Source organism: Chiloscyllium punctatum, chromosome 15 (assembly GCF_047496795.1).
Source record: "Chiloscyllium punctatum isolate Juve2018m chromosome 15, sChiPun1.3, whole genome shotgun sequence".
NCBI lineage: Eukaryota > Metazoa > Chordata > Chondrichthyes > Orectolobiformes > Hemiscylliidae > Chiloscyllium > Chiloscyllium punctatum.
In genome coordinates this window covers 10,782,731-10,807,712 of record NC_092753.1, presented here as the reverse complement: position 1 = coordinate 10,807,712, position 24,982 = coordinate 10,782,731, and the positions used below count along the sequence as shown (strand labels likewise).

Genomic DNA, 24,982 nt, shown 5'->3' with positions numbered 1-24,982 from the left:
TGGTGGATTGTACCAAATAGTTATAGACAGCAAAGCCCTATCCACTGACTGCAGCCACTGTTTTCGAAACTCAGAACACAGTATACGACACTAAATGTGATTCGCAACTGGACAGCACCACGCTGGATGATCCGAATGTGTGAAGGATTATGCTGATGACTAATTTGGGCTCTGTGTGCACTGCAAATTATGTATACCAATACAGTAGGGCATTATTCTTTCAAAGAATCCTTAGTGTGGAAGCAGGCCATTTGCCCCATTGAGTCCATACTGCCCCTCTGAAAAGCCCAGACACACCCCCTACCTTATCCCTGTAACCCTGCATTTTGCAAGGCTAACCCTGCATATCCCTGAAAACTGGGGAATATTTGAACAAGCTACTGTTCTAATTGATTTATTATTTTACCTCTCCCCTTTATTCCTGATTCTTCACATTGACATTGAGATAAATTCAAGAACAGGAAAATATTGTTTTGAAAATCTTTATTGCCAACTATAAGTTAAATACATGCCATGCTTAACAGAACTGTTTAAATATTCATTTTAATTGCATTTAACAATATAGTATGACATTTGTGATTATTAATACATAATTCAAAACTAGATATAATTTATTATATTTCTTTATGGAAAGTCTCATTACCAAAGCCAAAGACAAAAGATACTGTTGATTTTTAATATTTTAGTATTTTTAATATCTAAGCAATTCTGTTCCCTCTGCCTTATTTCCAGCAAGAGGACTTGTCACCACTGCTACTCTGTAAAGAAACTGTTGGCAGATACATGCTGGAGGATTGTTACTGAGTCATCCTATATGTATTTCTTGCCCATGATGAGTGATGTGACCTGTACCAGTGCTTCCCCACAGTGACATGACTAAGATTTGGCACTTATTGTTGATGATTGACGATGATTGCTCCTCGTCATTTGGTGGCACTGTATGTGAAATGTCTTCGATACGCATTCCTTTTGTTTTGGTTTGCATGTTTTGCCCATTCTTGCCAATGTTTGTTCATCTCCCTTATTGCTACCTTGCCTTCTTACCTTGTATGCTGTGTTCAGTTTATTACGTCTTCCCAAACCTAAGCCCTTGCCTCCAAGATTTAGATAAGCTGTCTCTTCACCCTAGTTGTGTATTTCACCAGAATATTGGTCCGAACATGGTTTCAAGGAAGACTGTTCCAAAGGTACAGCTTTTTTAGGGGTGGAGATGAATTTATAAAACATTCCAAAGTATCAAAAAAGCAGTTTGGTAAGCATTTGACTTCAGGAATGCACCATATAAGCTTATTATCAGTTAAGCTGCAACAATCCATTTTGAGACAAGCTTGCACACATTGAAATGGTCTCATTATTATATAATAGTTCTTGAATATCTATAGTGTTAATAGACAAGAAATTAGCAACTTGGAGCAAATTCAGTTTCATGCTGTTAGCAAGAATTTGGATGTATGAATGATGAGTGGATCATTGCAATTAGACAATATCATTCTGATGCACACAATATAAATTTGTTTACTTTGTATTTGTATTTAATTCAGAGTGGGCTCTTTATTTGTAGAGCTGTACAACACACACGGAGGCAGATCAGCCTATTGGGGCAGTGCCAGCACATTGTAGCTCTGCTGGAGTAATCTAGAATTAATTTCACTGTCCCAATCTGCAATTAATGAAACTGTGATGCATTATAGCTACTTTACTGAGCATTGTTACTCAGAGCCAAATGGATAAAGCTGAATAGTTTCCAAGACATAACGTACTGTGATAGTAACTTGCATATCACCTTGTGAGCCTAGGATATTTTGCTGAAATGTTTCATGCTGAAGAAATGGAGAAATCGATGTTGGAAATATTACTATAGATATTTTGAAGATTGAGGCTATGAAAGTTTTTGAGATGAAGTTTTGTTTTTTACTGTACAGAATGTTCCAGTAATACATGATCTAAATTTATTTATTTTATACTCTTAATCAGCAAAGCAAGCCAATGACAAGTGGAAGTGTTATGATGGAATAAGATGCTTGTGGACAAATTGGAACTTTTCTAATGTAATCGGGTGCTTTGAATTCTGTTTTGCAATTTAGTGGTGCATAGTATATTACATCATTATGTTAATCTACCAAGCAGCCTTTTTTACCATCATCTTATAATGGCAAAATAATCCTTGTTACCTCAGTGTTTATTACTGTGATGTGCAGCACGCTTCTGTATTATTTGTAAAGCCAGATTTACTTCAGAAAATGAAGTGCATCACTCTGAACGATTGATCCCTTGGAACTATCCAAGCTGGTCAGTAACTTGAAGTCACTCTTTAAAGCCATCATAACAGTCTCAAACTTGAGGGTCTCCAGCGTGCATATAAAGGTGTTATCTTCTTTTAGGACAAGCCGTGCACCACTTTCTGATTTAATGAAGTACTTAAACTGGATGGCATGTGATGACACCACAAATTCCTCAGGAAACCCATCTAGGCGGCTTTTTGACACTTGAATAATGCGTGTTTTTACTCTTGTTATGAAATCTGAAGCATTGCAGTAGATTCTGAGACCATGAGTGCGGTCATGGCTGTCTGTTATTTCCAGGAATGTTGTTGCTGACCCTTCCCGCATGCTCACAGACTTGGCTGTCAGAGCATCGGTCAGAGGCTTTATTTGATAGAATTCTGCCTCCCTTGCCAAAAGTTGAAACTCTTGAAATCCTTCTGGTAAGAGAAGCTCGCCATTTCGCAGGAAGTTGAGGACATGCCTGAACAGTGTGCCATCACGATCTATGAAGTAATTCCCATCAGCATCAACAGTATTTTGAATTTTGCCATTCACCAAAGCTTCTGGTAAGGAATCGGTATATTTGGTTAAAGTAGATCTCTGTGTTGTGTAAAGGTGCCCACCTACATTAATAGTGATCACGGATGACTTGCAGTTCTTGCCTTTATGCAAACCTTCTGTAATGTTGCATTTTCCTTCACAGGCAGTTTCCTTCTTGTTGATCTTCCCTTCCATTCCACACGTCTTGATATTAATTAGGCGTTGGGTCGCATTTGCTGGTTGTAAGGAAGACCTGTGCACATATAAGAGAAATAATGAAAAGAAAGTTGGCAGGGTTTCATAAGATCTCAGCACTTTTTCACTGTAAATGATATTTCAACTTAGCATTACAGTAAATTTGCAACAACATAGTTTGATACCAAAATTTGCCCTTATGTCTCGAAATGCAGAAGTGCATTAGTAACCTCTTGGTAAATTAAACCTGTCTGACTTTTTTTTTCAGACATCAACACAAGGTATTACAAAAATTGCATCTGTGTGGAAGATGTTCCACAGGCAGTCTGTCGTGAGATTTGCTCTCCACTGGAAGGGAACTAATATTGATATAGATGTTATTTGTGTGCACAAGCACTGACCTATTTTGTCCATATGCAGTGGTTGCTGTCTGTGATTTCTCAATAGCTTTGGTGAAACAACAGAGCTAATCTCATTCTCACTAATGCAGACAAATGGTTTTAAAACTGTTCACTTCAGAAGGAAGTGTTTTTGTGGAAGGCTTCCAAATTTCCTATTTGGAACTAGAAAATTAAATTGTTAGAGACTACTACACTTCCACGTCACTTTCCACAACAGACAGAATCTAGTTGGAATTCAAATGCATTTGTTAAAAACTTTGATAATTTGTCTTATTTTCAAATAAGGAAATATACTGTATATTTCTCCACAGTCATTCTGGTTATCCAGTCTTTACTAATTGAAATGTAAATATTTCATTGAATTTGAAGGACTTGGCATGTTTCTTTTATGGGATTTACTGTAACTCCAGCATGCAGGAATTTAGCATAGATGATATATTAGGTGACCATTTCAGATGACAGAGTGATATTGTTCAGAAATGGCCAATTACATTCTCAGTGCATAAGTTGTCATAAGTTGCATAAGTTCTATCAACAAACACATCAAGTTAGACCCCATCTACTCACTGCCTAAGAAAAGGAACAGGAAATGACTTCACCACAGGAAATGACATCACCAACCCAAAGAAACCCAAACATATAAATAGAAGACAGGAATTTTCAGCATTCCTTCGCATGAAGTCCACTGAAGATGTTACCTAGTAAGGTAATGAAATGTCTGGAAATGAACCTTTCAGCTCAGCGAGCAAACCACATCCATAAGTTCTCAACAGAATTAAACATTTTGGTCCAAATATTGTTAAACTTATATTCTCCTGTTTTTGGAAGCACTGTTATTTAAAAGCTTTACTGGCAGATTTTTTTTGTCTGATTATCGACTAATTCAATAATTTATTTAAGACATTTCAATGAATTTCTTTGATGTCATTAAATTCATTCTAAGCTGGTTTCTCCCTGCCAGTTGGACTATAATTCTTTCACTCCTATCTTGTTATCTTTTCCACTGGCTGATGGAGACGTGATTTCAAATATGCAGCAACTTGAGAACTTATGGACCTTCTCTCTTGTTTGTGTGGTTCAATAAATGAGACGGTACTAGCACTGTTCACAGGGAATGAGCTAACAGTGTTCAAAATGTTAACTGACTTGATTTTTAGGCTCAGATTTGCAGAAGTGTGGTGATTCCGTGCATCAGTTAAAATGGCTCCATGACCCAGAACACAGCCCCCATTTCCAACAGAACCTATTTTTGCCATAGCGTAAAGGTGCGGGATGTGATTCGCACACATGGGGAATCCCAAACCTGGCAGGGTCATTTGTACTCAGCACAGAGCTAAAACAGACTCCAGTGCTGGAGGATGGGCTGCTTTCTATTGAATAAGCTTTGTGATTCTTGATCATGAATACACATAAAAGGTGCATAAGGTCTGTGGAACTGTCAAGTTATTTAAAGAGCAGTAATTTTAACTTAGAGAAAGAAAGGTAGATAGGAAAAAATTATTTGGCCTGGAGGATAGGAGGGTCCCTGGGGCTGGTGGAGGAGTACAGGTTGGCGTAGAAGGGCTATAAGGGTGGGCAGGTCAAGCATTACCAAGCAGAGGGCATTGAGAGTGGGTGGAGAATAAATTATCATGAGTGAGAAGTGGGTGGAGGGAGGTGAGGGCCAATGGACCTGACCACCTTCATTAGAACTGGATTTGAGTCTCCAAGCACTGACTGCGCTTTTTAGATATTTCACTTTGGGTACTCATCAGCCGCTGTGACTGCATCTGTGCTGTTTTTGGGGGGAATGGACCAACTCCAGTAGCCCCCAACTCGTATGCGAATCTGGTCATTTGGGCCTCTTGCTTCCAAGGTGAGTGTGCCACACTCAGGCCTGGATCTTTCTCTGGAAAAGTTAGAAAGCATGTGAGGGAAACCTAGACCAACATATTGCTGAAGTGCCTGAAATTTGCACGAATGTGTAGAAATAAGCTCACATAGAAAATGATAAAAGGTTTGTATCTCTGTGTATGAATGAAGCACACTGTAAAGGTTCTCAATTGACAATATGTCATGGGCTGGAAACACAGAAATCCCAACTCAAGTCAAGTGAAGAAGATGGCTAAGTTTAAATTAGCTCTTTGTTTTGAACAGAAAACTAATGAGACATTTACCACGTGTTGAGGTTGATATGAATTTGAGACGTAGTGTTAACTACAAATGTGCAGTGTACTTCAATGTAGACAAGAAGAACTTCAGTTATTTGTGTTGATGTTCTTGTAGTTTTTGTAGAGGTTAATGTTTAATCAGATTTCCAGGAAGAATGTTATAATCTTGAATTGGTCAAGAATTCAGGAAAATTGCTTGGAAAGCTAGCCGTAGGTTTAAAGTACTACTTGATATTGTGTTCAAGTGCAGTTTGTATAGTCATTAGTAGCCTCAATAAGTTAGAGTAATCTGCAAAATAGGGTAATCCAGCAATTGCTCAATAATGCAGTTTAAGGAAGGATGGTGTATTGTATCATGCAGGATGTTAGCTGGAACATAGAAAAACCGTTTTTGGAAGAGGGAAGATGATCAAACAACATTGAGCCCTGCAAGCCAGAGTGTTACATTATAGAGTTTGATGTAGCTGATAAAGTGTTGTGTTTTTTGTTTAACCTCCATTCTAAGAATATGAGTGTTGCCAGCAATGCTAGAAATTATCCCCGATTCCATGGTTCCCTTGAGAAGCTGGTGATGAACCGCTTATTTGAACCACTGTAACCACAAAGTGAAAGTTCTCCCACCGTGATGGTTAGATGGAAAATTCCAGGATTTTTGACCCAGCAACCATCAACGAGTGGCAATATTGATATCAACACTGCAGGTTTAGAGAATATGAGATCTCTGGATTGATCTTGACAATTCTTGAAAGATACAAAAAAAATGCATAGAAATGTTTCTTTCAAATGTTTTGATCTGGACAAAGGAATGTAAAATGAATTGACTTTATGCATTTAAGAAATTGTTTGGTAATGTGTTAGTAGGATTGAGAGGATTTCCTTAACAGAGTTTATGGACTTTTGTTTTGTTTCAGAAACACAAGAATTAGAGATGATTTGACAGAGGTCTTTTAAATTATGATTGGTTTAGATTAGGTAATTTTAAAGGGAATGTCTCCTGTCGTGGGTGAATCCAATACCAAAAGTGCTAAGGGTCGGGCAGTTGCTAATAGATTCAGTTAGGAAATAAGGATACTTAACCTTACTCTGAGCATAGAGGTAGGGGCAAGAACGGACTCTTCAGCCTTTCAAGTCTGTTTTGCTATTTGATGAGGTTGTAGCTGATCTTCCACCTCAATACAGTTTTCCCTCATAAGGGATAGAAAGTGGAACTTAGTACTGCAGGAGATGGTTGAGGTAAACAACTGTATGGTTTCAAAGTAAATTAGGTGTGTGGAAAAAGGTAAATGTCCTGAAAGCTGAGATTCGTTGATTAAATGGTAGGAGAGTTGTATATAAACACAACAAACTATTTGGGTGGAACATCCCTTTTGGTGTTTATTCAATATGTCCAAGTCAGAACGGTCTATAACTTGGATGGGAATCCGGGGGTGGTGGTGTTTCTTAGCACCACCTGTTCCGTTCTTACATTGTGGCGAAGGTTGTTAGTTTGTTAAATAAGTCTTTAGCAAGTCTCTACAGTGCATCCTGTGGATACTATACACTTCATGGTACCTATTGGTAAAATGAATGGGTACTTAAGGTGGTGGATGGGAGAGTAATCAGCTGGATTGTTGTGAACTGTCTGTGAGTTTCCAGAGTGTAGTTCAACTGTTTCTATCTAGGCATGTTCACTCCATCACAGGCCTGACTTCCTCCTTGTAGGTGGTGGATCATTTTTGGGGAGTCAGGAGGTGACCACTCACCACAGTATCATATATATTAATGTTATAGTTTTGGATTTCAAGACAGTAGCAGATGGATATGGATAAATTCTGTGAAGGATTTCTCAAAAGACTAGATATTCTTTGAACAATGACCTAAATACATTAGTATGAGAAAACATGTAATTACAGTTAAAGTGCCTGGAAGAGTCCCTGTGGTGTCAATAGATAAAATGTTTAGAACAGTTGGGTTTATGAAAGGCAAATTTCAGAAAAATCCAGAGTTCAGTTCAGAAGATTGTAACAGTTTCTCCTCACAGGAGGATCAAGTCAGTTCAAGGAACCCAGTCACCCTAGCTGAAATATTGCAGTTTGTGGAGCTTCAAAGCCAGGAGAGTTTGGACTGAAAACTTCAAGGTGTTAAAACATGAGAAGGTTTAGGCCATCAGAATCGTGAAAGGTTTGAGGCAGCAGAGTTGGAAAGGAATTGTGAAATTGTCTCCACAACTGGAGGAGAAAAACTGGGGAAGTTCAGTTCAGTGAAGATTTAAAAGGTAGACATAGGAGTGATAGTTACCTGGCATTAGCTCTAATGGATGGTGTTGGGAAACAGGCTGAAACATTTTGATGTTTGTGTTGAGATCCTCCTAACAGCCTTTTCAGGTTTTGTTTGTTTTTATTTGTGGAAGAAGCTCGATTGTTAAAGAACACCCACAGCCTTGTGTGACAATATTTCAGTGACTAATCACCATGGTGCAACTTATCACCAACTGCAAAAGCTAAATATATGATCTTTCAGGCCAGATTTCACTGTAGGATCTGACTTGTTCAGCTGAGGTGATAACATGACCCAGCCTTTGAACTTTTTGTAGCTCACACAGTTTAAATTTCTGGTCAATGACCATCTCCAGCTGTTTATTGGTCAGGGATTTGGTGACAGAAGTGCCATTGAATGTGAAGGAGACATCGCTGGAGATGGTGAACCTCTGACGTTTATATGCCACAAAGGTTTCTTCCTGTTTACAAGCTCAATGCTGTATATGCCTACGATTCACTGGTGACTAAATATCAAAATCATTTCTTTGACTAAGTCTTGCAGACATGAAAGTTATTATAAAGGTACATTTCTCCGGGTTGTAATGAAAACGGAGTCATTTTTATTTGGTAATCTTTATTCCTACTAATAGCTAAGCTGGGTCTTCTCTGATAGGTTTGATTTATGTGAAATACTAAATTAGGTACCACAAATGAAGTAAAAGGCTCAAGTGAACCAATTTCATAATTTTTTTTCCTAACCTCCAAACGTCCAACGAATTAACTAAAAGTAGATAAATGAACATGCAGAATTTGCAATCGCATTACTTGACCTTGTCAAGCATTGAAATCATTGTAAAAGCAGGTTTAACTCTTGACCTGTTGTAGCCTATCATTTACATTGTTCCAGAAGACTGAATAGACAACGTTTTTCAACCCTCCTCTGACCACATCATTTTGAAGGTCAGACCCTCTAAATATGTTAGCCCATCATGAACGATAATGTTTAACATCATCTGGTTAGGAAAGTGTGAAGATAGTTAGAGCCATAAAAGGGCATTTTAATAAATTGCAAAGAGTTAACTTTGTGCATATCTTTAAATGTGAGCTTTTGAAAGTGTTGATAGTGCAGTCAGTTCTCTGGTCTCTTTGTAATGCATCTGTCCTTGTACTGGCATACCTACATTGTTCTAATACCAGTGCTCCACAATGATCTCTTTGAGGATGATGATGATGATGAATTCAAAGTCAGTCACAAGACTAACATGATTTAAACAAAACATGTGTTAATTCTGAAAGCTTAGGGAAATAATGTGACATTGTTGTTTACAAATCCTCAGAAAAGTCACATTAGAGTGTGATATGAGTTCACTATTCATGATCAGGACAATTCTGATCAAATAGTGAAATAGCATAGTGATTATGTTTGTGGACTGATAATTCAGAGACCTGGGATTATGATCCAGATTCAAGAGTTCAAATCTTGCTACAACAGGATAAATCTGAAATAGAAGCTGGTGTTAGTAATCATGACTCTGAAACTAACAAATTATTATAAAAGCCTATCTGATTTACTACTGTCCTTTCAGAAGGCCATCCACCTTCTTTATCTGACACAGATAATTCCAGATGTGCAGAAATGGGGTTGGCTGTTAACTGGCCTCTGAAATGACGTAGCAAGCCACTCAGTTGCATCCTACTGCTATAATAAAGCATACGATTAAAAGTGACTTAGCTTTCATTGAGAGATCAGATTTGATTAAACATAGATGTGTACCCTGAAACAAAAACTGAAATTGCTGGAGAAACTCTGGCAATATCTGTGGGAAGAAAGCAGAGTTAACATTTCAAACCTCTTCATAGTATATGCACATACACCAGTCCTCCTTTATGAACAAGTGGGAACTTAAACGTAAATTGGGACAGCTGTACAGAAACTAGTGAAGTGAGGAGTCTAACAAATGTTCACATTATCATACCTTCCAGCCAATGTCCAGATCCCTCTGTCACCATCCTTAAGTATGTCCTTCCTAATGGCAGGACAGGAGAGCACACTTGTGTTTGTTTGGGATGGGTAACTCTGAGAGTCCTGAACTTTGACTCTGCACCTCGTGAAGTAACATGACCGTCAGATCAAGTGTGGGTAAGGAAACCTGTTTAATGCTACCTACCACTCCCTACCAGCTGATAAGTCAGTGACCTTCCATATTGAACACCACTTAGAAGGAAGTAATAACAAAAGCACAGAATTTACTCTGAGAGATTTCATTATCCATCACCGTGGCTGGTTTGATAATATCACTACTGACTGAAGTGGTTGCTGCGGGTAGTGAAAAAAACCAAGCAACTTGACCTTGGCCGTGCCAGTTTAGCCATTGCAGATAATTCTGTTCATGACAGTATTGGTAAAAGTGACCATCTCTAGTCCCAGTGGAGACTTCACACTAAGGACATCCTCCATTTGTTGCATGGCACAGCCATTGTGCTAAGTAGGAAAGATTTGGAACAGAAAGAGCAGCTCAACTGAGCAATGATGAGGCAGCATGGGTTATCAGCAACACCAGGATTGTGTCCAACTGCAAGCCATGTACTCATGACCAAGTATGTCCCTCAGCCTCCCATTTCCATCAAGCCTAGGGGAATCAACTTTGGTTTAATGAAGAATAGGGGAAGAAAGTGTCAGAATCAACACCAAGAGCATCTAAACTTGAGGTTCCAACCAGCTGAAGGTACAGCACAAGACTCCGTGCATTCTGGCCTGCAGCAACAACATGCTATCAACAGACCTAAGGTTTCTCACAACCAATGCATCAGATCAAAGCACTATGATCCTGCCACAACAAGTCATGAATGTTGGTGAGCATTTAAACAATTAACAGGATGGAGGGACTTGATGACCATCCCATCCTCACTAACGGCATTTGAATGCAGTCTGAAGTGTTGGCAACCATCTTCCGATTATCCACTTTTGCCACTTTGAGTTCCCCACCCCCATGTATTTAGCTCATTTAACACGCTGTATATGGATCAAGAAACAGTGAAATACACTGCATACAGCGAGATGGTACTTGACAACACTCCAGTGATGGTACTGAATACTTGTGCTCCAGAGCTAGCTGTACCCCTAATCAAGTTGTTCCAGTACAGCTACAATACTAGCATCTACTTGACAATGTTCAGAGTTCCTAGATATACCCTGTCCACAAAAAAACAGAACATGCCTAAAATAGATAATTACTGCCTATAATTATACTTTCTCTCAACAGGAAAGTGACAGAAGAGAACCACAAGATTGGTGGGCAAGTGCTGAGTGATAACAATGACCTGCTTACCCGTTGTGAGGTTTAAATTTCTCCACTTGGCTCCAGTCCTCATTATAGCCTTGGTCTAAACATTGATGAGAACATCTCTCATCAAGCAGCAAATGACCAATGTGGTATCCAGGGTTCCTCATAACGTTGACATCAATGCTAATCAAGGAAAACTCTCCAAGAGCTGGAGTCATATCTGGCTTAAAAGATGATGATCTGAGGCCAATTATCTCAGCCCTAGAAAATCACTGTGTACAGTTCTCCTATTAGTATACTGACATTCAAGAAGATCAACATCATCCAGGTCAAAGCAGTTAATTTGATCAGCACTCCATCCATCATCATCAACCTTCTCTCCTGTCATTACTGGTGCACTGTGGCTGCAGCATGTTTACAAGATCCTTGCCAAGGCATCTTTAACAGCATCCTCAAATTGGCAAACTTTACTACTAGAAGGACAATGACGTGCACTGCCATCTGCAAATTCCCTCCAAGTCATGCATCATCCTGATTTGAAACTATATCACTGTTCCTTCACTGTATGGTATCAAAATCCTTTTAAAAAGTCTTATCTAGCAGCACTGTCGGCGTACCTATTCCACATGGACAGTTCAGAGAAGGCAGCTCACCAGTATTTTCTCCAGGACACCCGGGGTTAGGCAATAAATGTTGGCCTCACCAGCAAAGTTCATATCCTGCAAATGAATAATAAAAAAAAAGTGTCTGTTTTTCACTTTAATAAATAGAGTGAGTTGTGCAAGGGATTTGGAATTTATTTTCTGGTAAGGCTGTGGTACGTTTACCTCTTTGGACAAGCCAGTAAAGATAATGTGGAACTGGACCATTTATACCAAATGGATGCTGATACTGGTGGGGCAGATGTACCTGGAGAAAGCCTTCCTGCTCCTGTTCATTATCTAGTAGTAATGCAGGGAGTCTGTGTGGTGAATATCTGGCTAGGACAAAATAGATGTGGTAGCAGTTAAACAGACTGTCCACACTTGCTGTCAGTGTTTACATAAATAATAGTCAATGGTATGTGGTATTGGAGAATACCTGTATAGGAGAACAAGAGATGAGCACAAGAAAGGAGTGGCAGGGGGAGATCATTTGGAGATGGGATGAAGAAGGTAGCTGGCCAAAATAGAAAAGATTAATAAAGCAGCTGCAATGGTACTAAGTTTTAAAGTGCTGCCAAAAGATTCCCCAGTTGTTAATCATTATCAGGAGACAGAGGAACTTTCTTTCTGGCTTTTTTCATCTTGCCATTTCATTATTTTTGCTTGCTGCCTTTGATGAAACTCTGTAGTCACTGTTCATTCTGAGGCTTGTTGAGAATGTTTCTGAAGAAACCTACAAGCATTTGGTCAAATTTGTATTATGGATCAAAAGCTAGAAATTTCTCTTGCTCAGGGTTTTATAAATTTGTGAGCTACATTCTGTAAAATGTGAAATAAAATCAGTATTCAAAGTCACATTGGAGACAATTGGCTCACAGCTGCTCATGTTTATTTAATAGTTATTCTGAATTAATTTTGTGATACTCTATGCTTGGTTACAGGGTATTTTTTTTATTATTGTGACGTTTCATTTGTCAGTAGAAAAAGGAAAAAGGATTTCTGCACTGTGGTCTTACTGTTAGAATAAATCCATTTGCTTTTGTGTAAGAAAATCTTGTTTGAACCCCTTCTTTCTTGCACTACCTTGCCCAATCTCCATTCTTTTAATTGTTACTTGGGTCACTGTTATAATCGGGCTGAACTTGACATTTGGTAAGCGCTCTGCTCTAAAGGAAATAAGAACAGGTTGCTGTTCCATTTAAAATCTCTATCTGCATTGTGTCTGGATGATTGAGACACATTCAGCAATTCTCCAATTTGCTTTGAACCAGGAAGGCAAACAGCAGTGGCTTCTCCCTTTGAATACAGTAACAAGTTAGGTGTAAATTATCCATCCATCCTATAATCATTCTGTGCAATTAAAGGAGTAGTGGAGAATTCATTTCTGTCGGCTTACTGTTTTCCTTTTTAGCCAGGCGGGTTTAGGGAACCGAAACCATGGCTTCTGATGCATCCTGATGGAAAATTGACAGATTTTGCTGTTATGGATTTTAAGTGCTCTTCAGTGCTGTGTGTGATTCTCAAAACTCATTTTGGTTTTCTTTTCTTTCCACGTTCAGAAAAACTAACATTTGAAGGAGTTGTGGTTCAGCGTGCAGAATGCAGACCAGCTGTCAATGAATCTTACATGAGATTAAAAAGGTCAGTAGTAACTTTGAGAGCAAAGCAACATTTTATTTAAATTCACTGTTTGACATGCTGTGATCTGACGTGCATTAAGTGGTTCTGACTTGATGCATACCCAGTCAGAGTAATGCTTAGGTCGTGAAATTCTAAATTAATTTGCCTTCTGTGTAAATGAATGGAGCTTTTCACCAAAATACTGTGATGTGCTACTCGAGGCTCCCTATTTTTATAGGGGAAAGAAAACCACTCACTTTTTCCAGAAGATATCGAGTGTCCATTCATCAATGTTAGATGATCCATCTAGAAGCCGCCTTTTTTCTGGACTGTTCACAAGATAATTTGCCAAAAGGCAAAAGGGTTCATGTCATGTATGGTTTTATTTTTAAAATTCGTCATGGAGTTGGCTCAGTCACTTCTGTGACCCACCTGAGTAACATGGCAACATCCTTAGCATTGATTGAGCTGAAAAACTACGTGAGTTATTGATTATGTGTGCCAGCTCCAGAATGGCGCGTTTGAGACTGGTAGGTTAAGTGTTTTAACTTACAAGGAAATTAAGTGCAGAGAAGTCCAAAATTACTGAGAATAATGTTACCAAAATTGAAAAGGCTGAATGAGAATCAAGCAAGCACGAGGGTGTATGATAAGATAGAAAGCTCAAGATTTTACTTCGTTATGGTGTCAAACCTACCACTCGGTCATGTTGGGACTCTGTACTGAGGGGTACATTTGATGGAAAAAGGTTTACCTGCTCTCCGTTTTACTGCCATTGCTCAAAGTAACTTTAGTTTTAGTATTGTACAAAAAGCAGAAACATTGTAGGGTTCTAAGTGTCTTTTTAGATATTTCTGCCTTCAGAGTGAATTTAAATCATAATATTTTGGGGGGTTGGCAGTTATTAAAACTGGAAAATAAGGGTCAGTGATGTTTTACTGCATAGCGTTAAGGTACATCCCTGTAACAATTTTTGCTGGCAATCACACACAGTAATGGGGAGTGTTGAACGGAGTATAGGGATATTGCCATAAAAGTGTGGATTTGTGTAATTTTAAGCTGCCACAGCTCGGATTCTAGGAGCTACCTTGTCATCTTGATGCCACTGAGATCTAAAAGTATGAAGAGGTTGGGTAAGATATGGAAAAGCATTTTCCAGAGTTGTGGCCAGGCATTATCAGATAGGTTCTGTCCTTCAACGAGAACACGTAAAAGTCTGCTGAGCAAAGTGCTTCCGTCAGCATTTTGCCACCAAAGGTATTGATCTATAAGGTTGTTATCACAATGTTTAAACTGGACTGCTCCAGCATTTATGAAATTTTTGTAACTTGCAAATTGTAACTTGCAAGGTGACTTGCAAATTTTCTCTTTACTCAATAGTTCTTTGCTTTCTGGTGATTGCTGATTAAAATATGCTGCCTCAGCCTCTGTTTATGTTAATGTTCATCCTTTTATTATAGCATTGTATGATTCTTTACAATCTGTGAATTATTCCTCCTAGGGTCGCTATTAGATCACTCCTCAATATATCTCTGAAGCCACTGTTAGTACGGTTGGTCAAATAGCTTCTTCCCACTATTAACTTACCAAATTATCAGGCCAGTAACTGAAAAGTACTATATGTAGCATGGAAAAATAGACAGCCTTATGTATTAGAAAGGGCCTTAGTGATACGGCATCTGGAGTATTGTGCACTGTTTTGATTTCTGTACCTAAGGAAAAGTACACTTTCATTTGTGTACGACAACATTGATTCTGGGGATAAATGCATTTTCCAAAAATGAGAGATTGATTGGAAAGGGCCTGAGAGTTCTCTGGAGTTTGGACGAATGAGAAGTCATTGTTGTTGAAATGTGTAAGACTTTCAGAATTCGGTAGGTCTGTTGCTCAGAGACTGAAGCCCAAAACTAGGTACATTTCTTATGTCGGGGGTTACGAGTCCTTGGCATTCTCTACCAGTGTGATGTAGATATTCAGTCATTCTGTATATTCAACACCGGTCAATAGATTTTTTAGGAGAAAAATGAGATTGTGCGGCTGGAAAAAAGCCATGATCTTATTGAATAACAGAGCCACTTTAAGGGACCATATGGCCTATTTTTGCACCTATTTGTACATATAGAGTCATAGAGATGTACAGTAGACCCTTCGGTCCAACTCGTCCATGCAGACCAGATATCCCAACCCAGTCGAGTCCCACCTGCCAGCACTTGGCCCATACCCCTCCAAACCCTTCTTATTCACATACCCGTCCTGATGCCTTTTAAATATTGCAATTGTACCAGCCTCCACCACTTCCTCTGGCAGCACATTCCATACATGTACCACCCTCTGAGTGAAAAAGTTGCCTCTTAGGTCACTTTTATATCTTTCCCCTCTCACCCTAAACCTATGCCCTCTAGTTCTGGACTCCCCCACCCCAGGGAAAAGACTTTGTCTATTTATCCTATCCATGCCCCTCATGATATCTGTTAAAATAGCTAAGAAGCAGTCTAAACTCAGCTCTTTTCATCCAATACAAAGCGGCAAGTAACGTAGAACAGTGAAGTATCGTGCAACATTGCTTTTACTTATTGAAGTCAGGATTGCATTCTCCCTCAGCACTGTAGCTCTGGTGTCAGACTTTAACTCCTTGATTTTTAAGCTGGCTAACTTCAACCAAGGTGTAACCATGTGCGGAATTGAGGAAGGGATAGAAAAAAACTCTGCCATGTTGCCTCGATCTAATTGCTATTCACTGACTGTGGTTGGAACGCACATAAGTCTAGGCGCTTTGATGGATTCAGCTATCAGGCCCTCAGACACTCTGCTGGTATTGGAGCAATGCTGCATAGGAAGAACGGTCATGTTAGTGAGGCAATGTGCATCACTGAAAAAAAAAGTGATCTAATAGAGGCAGGGAAAAAGCTGAGGAAAACAAACATGTTGTCAAAACATACATAATACTGCATTTGAGGCTCTTGCATGTTTGAAGACAGGAATTAACTGCTGTCAGTGTATGTGCATGACTGTGTTGTACTGTTGCTTGTTTTTTTTTAATGTGAAGGCTGTGAAATTAGATGGCACGCACAGGGTTGAAAGATGAATTTACCCAGATAAAGCATTTAAAAGCCTAGTCGCTTCACAAAAGATAACCTTATCCACAACCATCAAACTCCCCAGAGTGCTGACCTTTGCAGACCAAGGTTCTTGAATGTTAATTATTCAACATTATTAATGCTAATTATTCCATGTTTTTAATGCACCCTAGAGTTGCCAAATGCTGAAATAAAAGCAAATTTCAACGTTACTGTTAGACTGATAAAAGTAGCTTAGTTGGGTTCTCCTATTTAAAAGCACCATGTTGTGTTTCCAATCTCATTAAAACTCAGCTGAACCCTGCGGTACTAGATATAATGTATGGAATTAATACAAGTTCTGACTGACTCATAATTGTAAATTCAAAATCGTATACTGGTTGGAGCAATTGATTTTTATGTTAAGGCTTTTACATCCTTGCATAGGATGTGATAACGGACAGACCTGATTGATAAGCTTGTTTTTATTTTCTATTTCTGATCTCAATTGCCTTGACTGGAATTGTTCTGAAGTCTGTGAGCATTTCTTTAATGCTACAGACTGTTGACTAACTTTCCCTTTCTCTGCCATTCTAAAAGTAAGCAGAACCACATGTGTCCAACAAGAATCTGACAGATAATCATTTGGTAATGTGACCCTGACGTTTGCAGTAGAAATGTGGCAGAGATGCCGAATACTTAAGATGGCTGCAGTTGAAAGAGCTGCTGTCAACATACAATTCCCTCCTGATAGATACAAGGAATTATTATTTGGCTTTAAAAATCCTATGTTTGGTGCTGACGTTTGGTTGATTTATAAGTATCTGTGCATATTGATTTGTTTAAATTACTTTGCTGGCATGGAGAAGTTAGTGAACGAACTGGTTGCTATTGAGCTGCATTAACTACTGGTTAGTGATTCCATCTGTGCTGCAAAGCATTGAGTTCCCTGCCATGGTTTAGCTCAGTAACTCCTCCAAGTGAGTACACACTGCACCATCAAAACAAAATAGCACAAGGCAAGAAATAAAGGATGCTGACGTTAATAACTCACTTTTTAAAGAAGTGATACTGGTAGCGGCAGTGTCTCTTGAAGCATGTAATAAAAATAAAGATGTGATCATACACCGTGGAGCCACATTTATAGAACAAAATCTATCAGTTCAGAAACCACTGCAAACAGACTATACAGAGATTGATCATTTTGGAGACTTAGTAAAAATTTCAGTATTAAACTGAAGGCAGAAAATTGAATCCCAGTTCTGCTCAGCAGTTAATAGCTGAAAGCGGCCCAGGATAGCTAACTGAATTGTAAGTACTACTTCAGAATCTAGTCAAAAGCGATTAGTTGTGAAATTCAGTTGTGGAGCTAAACGATGCAGTCTTTTCAGAACCTACCTACCTCAGTATCTTTTAACTTGCATTCACACAAGACAACAAGACTCTTCCACCAGTCTTTTACATTCAGTAGGCTAATTTTATTTTTGTGAAATATAACTCCCCAGTTTGGGTTAAAAAAAAATCTGTCATCAGAATTCTCGAGTCGTGAAAAATGTTACTGTGCCAACTTCAATCTACAAGTGGCTCAGCATTTTGAAATAGTTTCCGTTACTGGCCTGTGTAACCCAGAGAGAAATTAAAAAAGCTAAAATATCAGTCCAACTGTTAACTATAACTCAGTTGTGTCACTGTGCAGTAGCTTCAGAGCTCAGTCTTCAAAATACCTCCATGTTAGCATTTTACAAAAGAAGCAGAATTATACTGAGACACTGTGAAATTTAGGTGTTAGTCTACGGTAAAATACTAAATATGCTAATGCATGGTAAAAGAAGTACATTACATTAAAAAGGCTCTTACCTTCTGGAAGGAGAGACTCCTTCAGTTAGAACCGATGGTGGTTTGTAGTTGAAGTGGTCGTGCCTTGCCAAGGCAGGGCTGTACAGTGAAGAAAAGGAAATGAAGGCTGAGGAGCTGCTGATTGTTGCAGAAGTGTGGTGGCAGTGTGAGTCAGAGTGTCCAGGAGTTGGGTAACTATAAATTATAACCATGAACCCAAGCTACTAAGCACCTACGTTGGATCATCTCTGGGGGAAATTAAACTCATTATACATTACTCATTCAAAACAAAAATGTGGTAGACTGGAGTGGTATTAGAGATCTGTCCTGTTTATCAGCTTATTCAGTTTAACTCTTACATGGTAAGGCTGTAACCACAAGATTAAGATGATCACGTGAAGTGGGTTCTTGCTCAGCTCCTTCCCTCCTCTTCATATCTGAAATGTTATTCATTGATTTTTTTTTCCCTCACGTTTAGTCCTAGCCCAACTACTTTCCCAAAGGTGGTGACTCATGCATTACTTATGATTCCTCAGGTACGGAAAGCTTTCGATACATTGCTCCCTTGAATAGGTCTGAACAGAGAGTGTACGAAGTCTCACTATGAAAGGCATCAAATTCACTTGATTTTTACCCGAAGGGTGTCGTCTTCATAATTTCTGTCAATACCTCTTGACTTGAATTTAGTTGTTTCTAATTTGCTGTCATACTGGGTAGGATAAGTGGAGGTGTGATGGACCTTGTAGCTTCCCTGCTAGCTGTTCAGACTTCCTTACCTTGACTATTCTAGAAGGAAGTGATGTCGAGGGAGAGAAATGTTGAAGCCTAATATATTAAGCCTGTTCAGGGACATTTGAAGCTGACAGTGATATTGACAGAAACCTCAAACACCACCATGTATATCTGACTGCTGTGAGCAACAAAAACAACACAAAGGAAAATGATATAAATAAGAATGATTCAAAAATTAACAGACTGGTGGAAAGCCTTCAGTCAGTCATGTTGTTAATATATTATCTCAATTGTAATTTTGTATGTCTGATTTCTTTTATCAACATTAATTTAAAAGCAGGTGCTCAATGCACTGCCACATGAGACTGAGCATTTTAAATGTTAAATTGGGTGCTTACTGAGCCCCTTTCTACCTCGCTCTCCTCCTCCCCATGTTTTTAATCTAAATCATTGGCTCTTTGTTATTTCTTACCTCAGTTAGTTTCCTCCCTTCCACTGATACTGACTGGTATATTTAGATTGTAAAGTTCTCCCCCTTACCATTTGTAAAAATTCATTAATCTGATGTGCACACCACTGACAAGACTGAGTGCCATTCTTAATTGTCCTTAATTAGGTAGTGATAAGCTGTCCCTGTGCACTGCTGTGGTCCTTTTGCTGTTAGGAACTTGACTCGTTGACGGTGAATGGACTTCACAGAATTGACTGGGCTAGGTGTATGTTTCTTGTTACCGATGTTGGTTGACATCAGGAGGGCCATGTGTCCGATTTTATTCTTACTCGACCTTTTCATAGCAGTTTAATACCACTGATTGGCTTCCTGGACATTTCAGAGGATGGTTACAAATCTGAAGTCGCACGTAGGCCAGACTGGCTAAGGGTGGCAGATTTTCTTCCTTAGCCCGAATGAGTTTTCATAACAATTCCACGGATTTGTTGTTACCGTTTTGGATACAATTTTTGATTCAATGTTTACTTATTTGAGCTTCGAGATTATCAGGCTAGTAACATCATAACTGCACTACCACTTCGATATGACTACAAGGCTTTTTCAATACCTTTAAAGGAGCTGTGGAAATCCAGGTTGGGCAGTATAGGATGCAGGGTCTGCATTAAATGTTAACTCATGTTTTCTCTCCACAGGTGCTGCCTCAACTGTCGAGTAGTTCCAGCATTTCTGTTATTTCAGATTTCTAGCGTCTGCAGTATTTCACCTTTGTGTATAAATGTGTGCTGCTTTTGTTGCTGAACAATTATACTAATGCACTTATTTTGCTTCCTGTTCCCCCCCTCCTCCTCCACCCCCCCATTGCACTCCCACCAGGCAGCAAATTGAGGAATCATCCAAACCGTTCCGTCTCTCCCTACAACTGGATAAGGCTGTCACAACAAATTATAAGCCTGTTGCAAACCATCAGTACAATGTAAGTCTGGTTTGTTTACTAACCACATTAAAACATGCTATCATCCCATCATCACCAAGAAAAATACATTTACCAAAATTCACAAGCTGAATATTATTAGGAAAGGGATTATAAGTAAATTATGTAGGCTTATATGCAATCTGTGTGTGTATGTGGTTAAGAGTGTGGTGCTGGAAAAGCACAGCAGGCCAGGCAGAATCGACATTTCCGGCAAAAGCCCTTCAGGAATTCCTGAGGAAGGGCTTTTGCCCGAAACATCTATTTTCTTGCTCCTCGAATGCTGCCTGACCTGCTGTGCTTTTCCAGCACCACACTCTTGACTCTAATCTGCAGTCCTCACTTTCAGTCTGTGTTTATGTGTGTGTGTGTGTCGCTACCAAAACATACAATACTGTTATTTAGCTTACCCATGTAGCTTAATGTTAATCCCTTTCATTACGTTTTATTGCATCACCATTTTAGCTAAATTGAAAGAAAGAGGATGTGGTAGCTAAACATGAATTGTTTTACCATGTGGAATGTGGAGTGGATGTGGTCAGAATTGGATTGGCTTGTGGTCGGTGTTAGGAAAAGCTTAACAAGCAGGAATGGGAAAATCAAAACCAGGCAACATTTGTTAGATTTGTTAGATGGTCCCAAAGTAGGATGTTATGCCAGTCTGTGAAATATTGCTCTGTTGGAGCTGCTTGATGGAGAGAGCGGGTGTCCACTACATTTTCCCTTGCCCAACAAGCCAAGCTGAACCTTGCCCCTCCCCAGCCACAACCTATCCCCTACCCTATGCCTGAACTCGTGGACGTTCTAATTTCTGTCCTGCCTGTTCATCCTGTATCCAACCTCATCTTGCGCAAGATTGCCAAGACCTGCTCCCTCGACCCCATTCCCACCCCCCACACACAGTCTCCCTCTTCAGGCTCTCATTACAAGTACATGGAGCTGGTTCTCTCTTCTCAGATACTGACCTCCATCTTTTCAAAGTGACCATTACTAGCCACCTCTAGAAAGCTCTACAGCTGCGAACGGCCTTATTTTTGCCAGCTTCCTCCCCACCTTCAGTCTTCCCCTTCTCCGTGTTGTCTTGTTAGAATCCACACCCATCTTTCCTGCGACCTTATGTTTGAGTCAGGTTTTGGTCATCCCAGACTCCTCCAGCATCATCTCTGGAAATGTCCCATTAGCGGGACAGACCCACCAAAGGTGACAGCACAGTGTATACAGTCAGCGAGAAGTGCCATGAAAATCATCAACGTTGATCCCATGAAATCTCATGGCAACCTACCACACCACTCAACTGATCATTTGGTATTTCTCCATATCAATCACCACTTGGAAGAAGGATTGAGGATGATATAACCATTCAGAACACTCTGGGTGGAGGATTTCATTGTCTATCACCAGCCATGGATAAGTAGCACCAGTGCTGGCCCAGTGCTAAAGGACCAAGCTATTAGACTGCAGCAGTGTGAGGAAACCAGTAAAAGGGAAACAACTACTTGACCTCATCTGTACCAGTCCACCCTTTCCAGACCTGTCTGTCCATGGCAGTGTCAGTAGGAGAGATTACCTTACAGTTCTGATGGAAATGCAGTTGCATTATCACATTGAGGATACCCTCGTCATCATTGTGGGCTGTAACCAATTATATAAATGGAGTAGAATTTTTAAAAATTTTAGAAACCCAAAACTGGGCACCCATGAGTACCATCTAGAGTAGCACCGCTGCCACACAGCACTGTGGGTCGAGATTCAATTCCAGCCTTGAGTGACTATCTGTGTGGAGTTTACACGTCTGTATGGGTTTCCTCCCACAGTCCAGATTTTTTACACAGGGTGGTTTGCATGTGGAATGAACTTTCTGAAGAAGTGGTGGAGGCGGCCACAGTTCCAACACTGAAAGACACTGAATAGGAAAGGTTTGGAGGGCAAAGGTCCAGATACAGGCAAATGGGGCTAGTCTAGTTTGGGATTATGTTCAGTGTAAACTGAAGGGTCTGTTTCTGTGCTGTCTGACTCGATGGGCAAGTTAGGTGGATTGGCCATACTAAATTGCTTCATAGTGTCCATGGGTGAGCAGGCTGGCTGGATTAGCCATGGGAGATATAGGGTTACAAGGATAGGATGAGATATGGGTCTGAGTGGAATGCTGTTTGGAGGGTCGATGTGGACTCGATGGGCCAAGTGGTCTCTACCTGCACTGTAGGATTTCTATGATCAGCCACAGAATCATATTCTAATGCAAGCTTACAGTCTTTGTATATCTTTCACGATATCATTATCATCAAGCCAAGACATCAATTTAGATTCAGTGAGGCACGCAGGAGGGTGTGCCAGAAGCAGCACAGACATCTCTAAAAATAAGGTGTCAACCTGGTGAGGTTACAACACCATAACATGCATGTAAAACAGCGTGCAATCAGAGAGCCAAGTAATTCCACAACCAAATACTGGGTCAGAGCTCTGCAGTATTGGCACATCCAGTTGTGAATGGTGGTGGAAAATTAACTAAACTAACTAACTTGAAGGAAGAGGCTCCACAAATATCTCCATCCTCAATGAGGAGGGAGACCTGCACATTAATGCAAAAGACTTTGCTGAGGAATTTGTAGCCACCTTCAGCCAGAACTGCCAAGTGGATGATTGATCTGAATTTCCTCATTGGGATCCCAGCAGCACAGATGCCATTCTGCTCAGTTTACCAATGTCACAATGAGGCAGCGGATACTGCAAACGCTATTGGCTTGATGGCATTCCAGTAACAGTATCAAAGACTTCTGCAGAACATGCCATGCCCCATAGCCAAGCTATTTGAATACAGATACAACATTGGCAACTACCCAACAATGCGGAAGAGCAGGACAGAGATACCCACTATGTTAACACATCCCATTAGTCTGGTTCTGTTCTTATTAGAGAGAAGGAAGCTGTGTGGGGTCTGATTGAAGTATTCAAAATCAAAAAGATGTGGGTGAGATTAAGTAGGGAGAAATGTTTCCTCTTGTGAAAGGAATTAAGAATGAGAGGCACAGATTTCAAGTAATTTTTTAAAAATGTTAATAAGTGGTCTGAGTATAATCTCAACACGGTAAATGATTAGGATTTAGGGCAGCACAGTGGCTCAGTGGTTAGTCCTGCTGCCTCACAGCACCAGGAACGTGGGTTCAATTCCATTCTCTGGCAGCTGTCTGTGTAGAGTTTGCACATTCTCCCGGTGTCAGGGTGGGTTTCCTCCATGTGCGCCAGTTTCCTTCCATAATCCAAAAATGTACAGGTTAGATGGATTGCCGTGCTAAATTGCCCATAGAATCCAGGGATGTACAGGCTAGGTGGATTACCATGGGAAATACAGGGTTACAGGGATGTGATGGGTCTGAGTAAGATGTCCTTCGGAGGGTCGGTGTGGGCTCGATGGGCTGAATGGCCCACTTCCACACTGTCGAGATTCTAGCCTAAGAATGTGGGAGAGGCAGGTGCAATGAAGGCATTCAGAAGGTTATGAAATGGTTATTTGAAAATCAACCATGTGCAGTGTTATGAGGGCTAAGCAGGATAATATTCTGAGGTAAGATGTTCACATTGTAAGCAGGCGGGAATACACTGGGTGAAGTAATCTGTTTCTGTGTTTTAGACCTTTGATTCTGAGGAACCCCCTTTCTTCCCTGATCCTGCCCACTCTCTGTAAGGCACAAGTCCGGGGAATACTCTCCATCTGCCTGGATGGGCATGGCTCCAATAACACTCCAAGCTTGACACCATCCATAACAAATAGCTGCCTTGATTGAAACCCCAATGGATGACCTCCGTGCTCACTCAATTCAGTCGTGATGTGCAGTTGCAGCAGGGTTTACAACAGCAGCTCATCAAACCTCCTTCAAATTGTTCTTTGTGCTCCATCACGATGAGGAGAGCTCTTGTTATCGAGTTGTAGAATATGGAATTTTAAAACTTTTTCTGGAACAAAATTACTCTGTTTACTGTCTAATCTGCTCCCCTTTTTTTCTTATGCTGTCAGAAGCTAGCTTTTCTAGTTGAGCCAGCATTTATTGCTTCTCCTGAACTGTCTTTGAAAAGATGGTGGTAAGCTGCTGCCTTGAACTACTGCAGTTCATTTGGTACAGATATACCCACAGCTGTTAGGGAGGGCATTCTGGAATTTTGATCCAATAGCATTGAAGGAATAGCATTGAAGCATAGACTTCCTAGTCAGGATGGCATGTGACTTGAAGGGGAACCTGCAGGTGGTGGTGTTCCCCTCTGTTTGCTGCCTCTGCCCTTCTCGATGCTGATAGTTGTGGGATTGGGCGGTGCTGTCTAAGAAGATGTGGTGAATATTTGGGTGCATCTTATAGATAGTGACGGCAGTGTGTACTACGCTTTGGTGCCAATCAAGTGGATCGGAAGGTGTAGAATCCATATGGGTGGAGGTCAGAAGTAGCAACATGAAGAAGACCCTGATGGAAATAGTCTACAAGCCCCCAACAGTAGTTATGCTGTAGGACAGAGAATAAATAGGGAGGTCATGAGGGCATATGAAACATAAGACATGGGTGATCTTAATCATTTTGTAGATTCAGAAAATCAAATTTCAGAGTTAGTCAGAAG

General features: G+C 40.1%; 2 protein-coding genes across 7 annotated transcripts in view; one reads left to right on the top strand and one right to left on the bottom strand.

Moving 5' to 3' along the window:
- LOC140486049 (general transcription factor IIF subunit 2-like) overlaps positions 1-24,982 on the top strand; it is a 108,445-nt gene that overhangs the window by 66,748 nt on the left and 16,715 nt on the right. Inside the window, exons 6-7 of the mRNA XM_072584635.1 lie at positions 13,275-13,356; positions 20,284-20,383. Coding sequence (XP_072440736.1) covers positions 13,275-13,356; positions 20,284-20,383 — 182 coding nt within the window. The remainder of the gene's footprint in view (positions 1-13,274; positions 13,357-20,283; positions 20,384-24,982) is intronic.
- On the bottom strand, positions 558-18,993 carry kctd4 (potassium channel tetramerization domain containing 4). Of its 6 annotated transcripts, none has more exons than XM_072584632.1 (4): positions 18,249-18,327; positions 11,899-12,051; positions 11,689-11,790; positions 558-3,057 (listed from the first exon to the last, which is right to left on the bottom strand). In XM_072584632.1, the coding sequence occupies exons 3-4, from the start codon at positions 11,697-11,699 to the stop codon at positions 2,229-2,231; spliced, it is 840 nt and encodes a 279-aa protein (XP_072440733.1). In that variant the 5' UTR covers positions 11,700-11,790; positions 11,899-12,051; positions 18,249-18,327; the 3' UTR covers positions 558-2,228. The 6 variants fall into 6 exon arrangements, with proteins under 6 accessions (XP_072440733.1, XP_072440735.1, XP_072440732.1 ...); XM_072584634.1 differs by having other exon boundaries at positions 11,725-11,790; XM_072584631.1 differs by lacking the exon at positions 11,899-12,051 and adding an exon at positions 17,446-17,480 and having other exon boundaries at positions 18,249-18,315.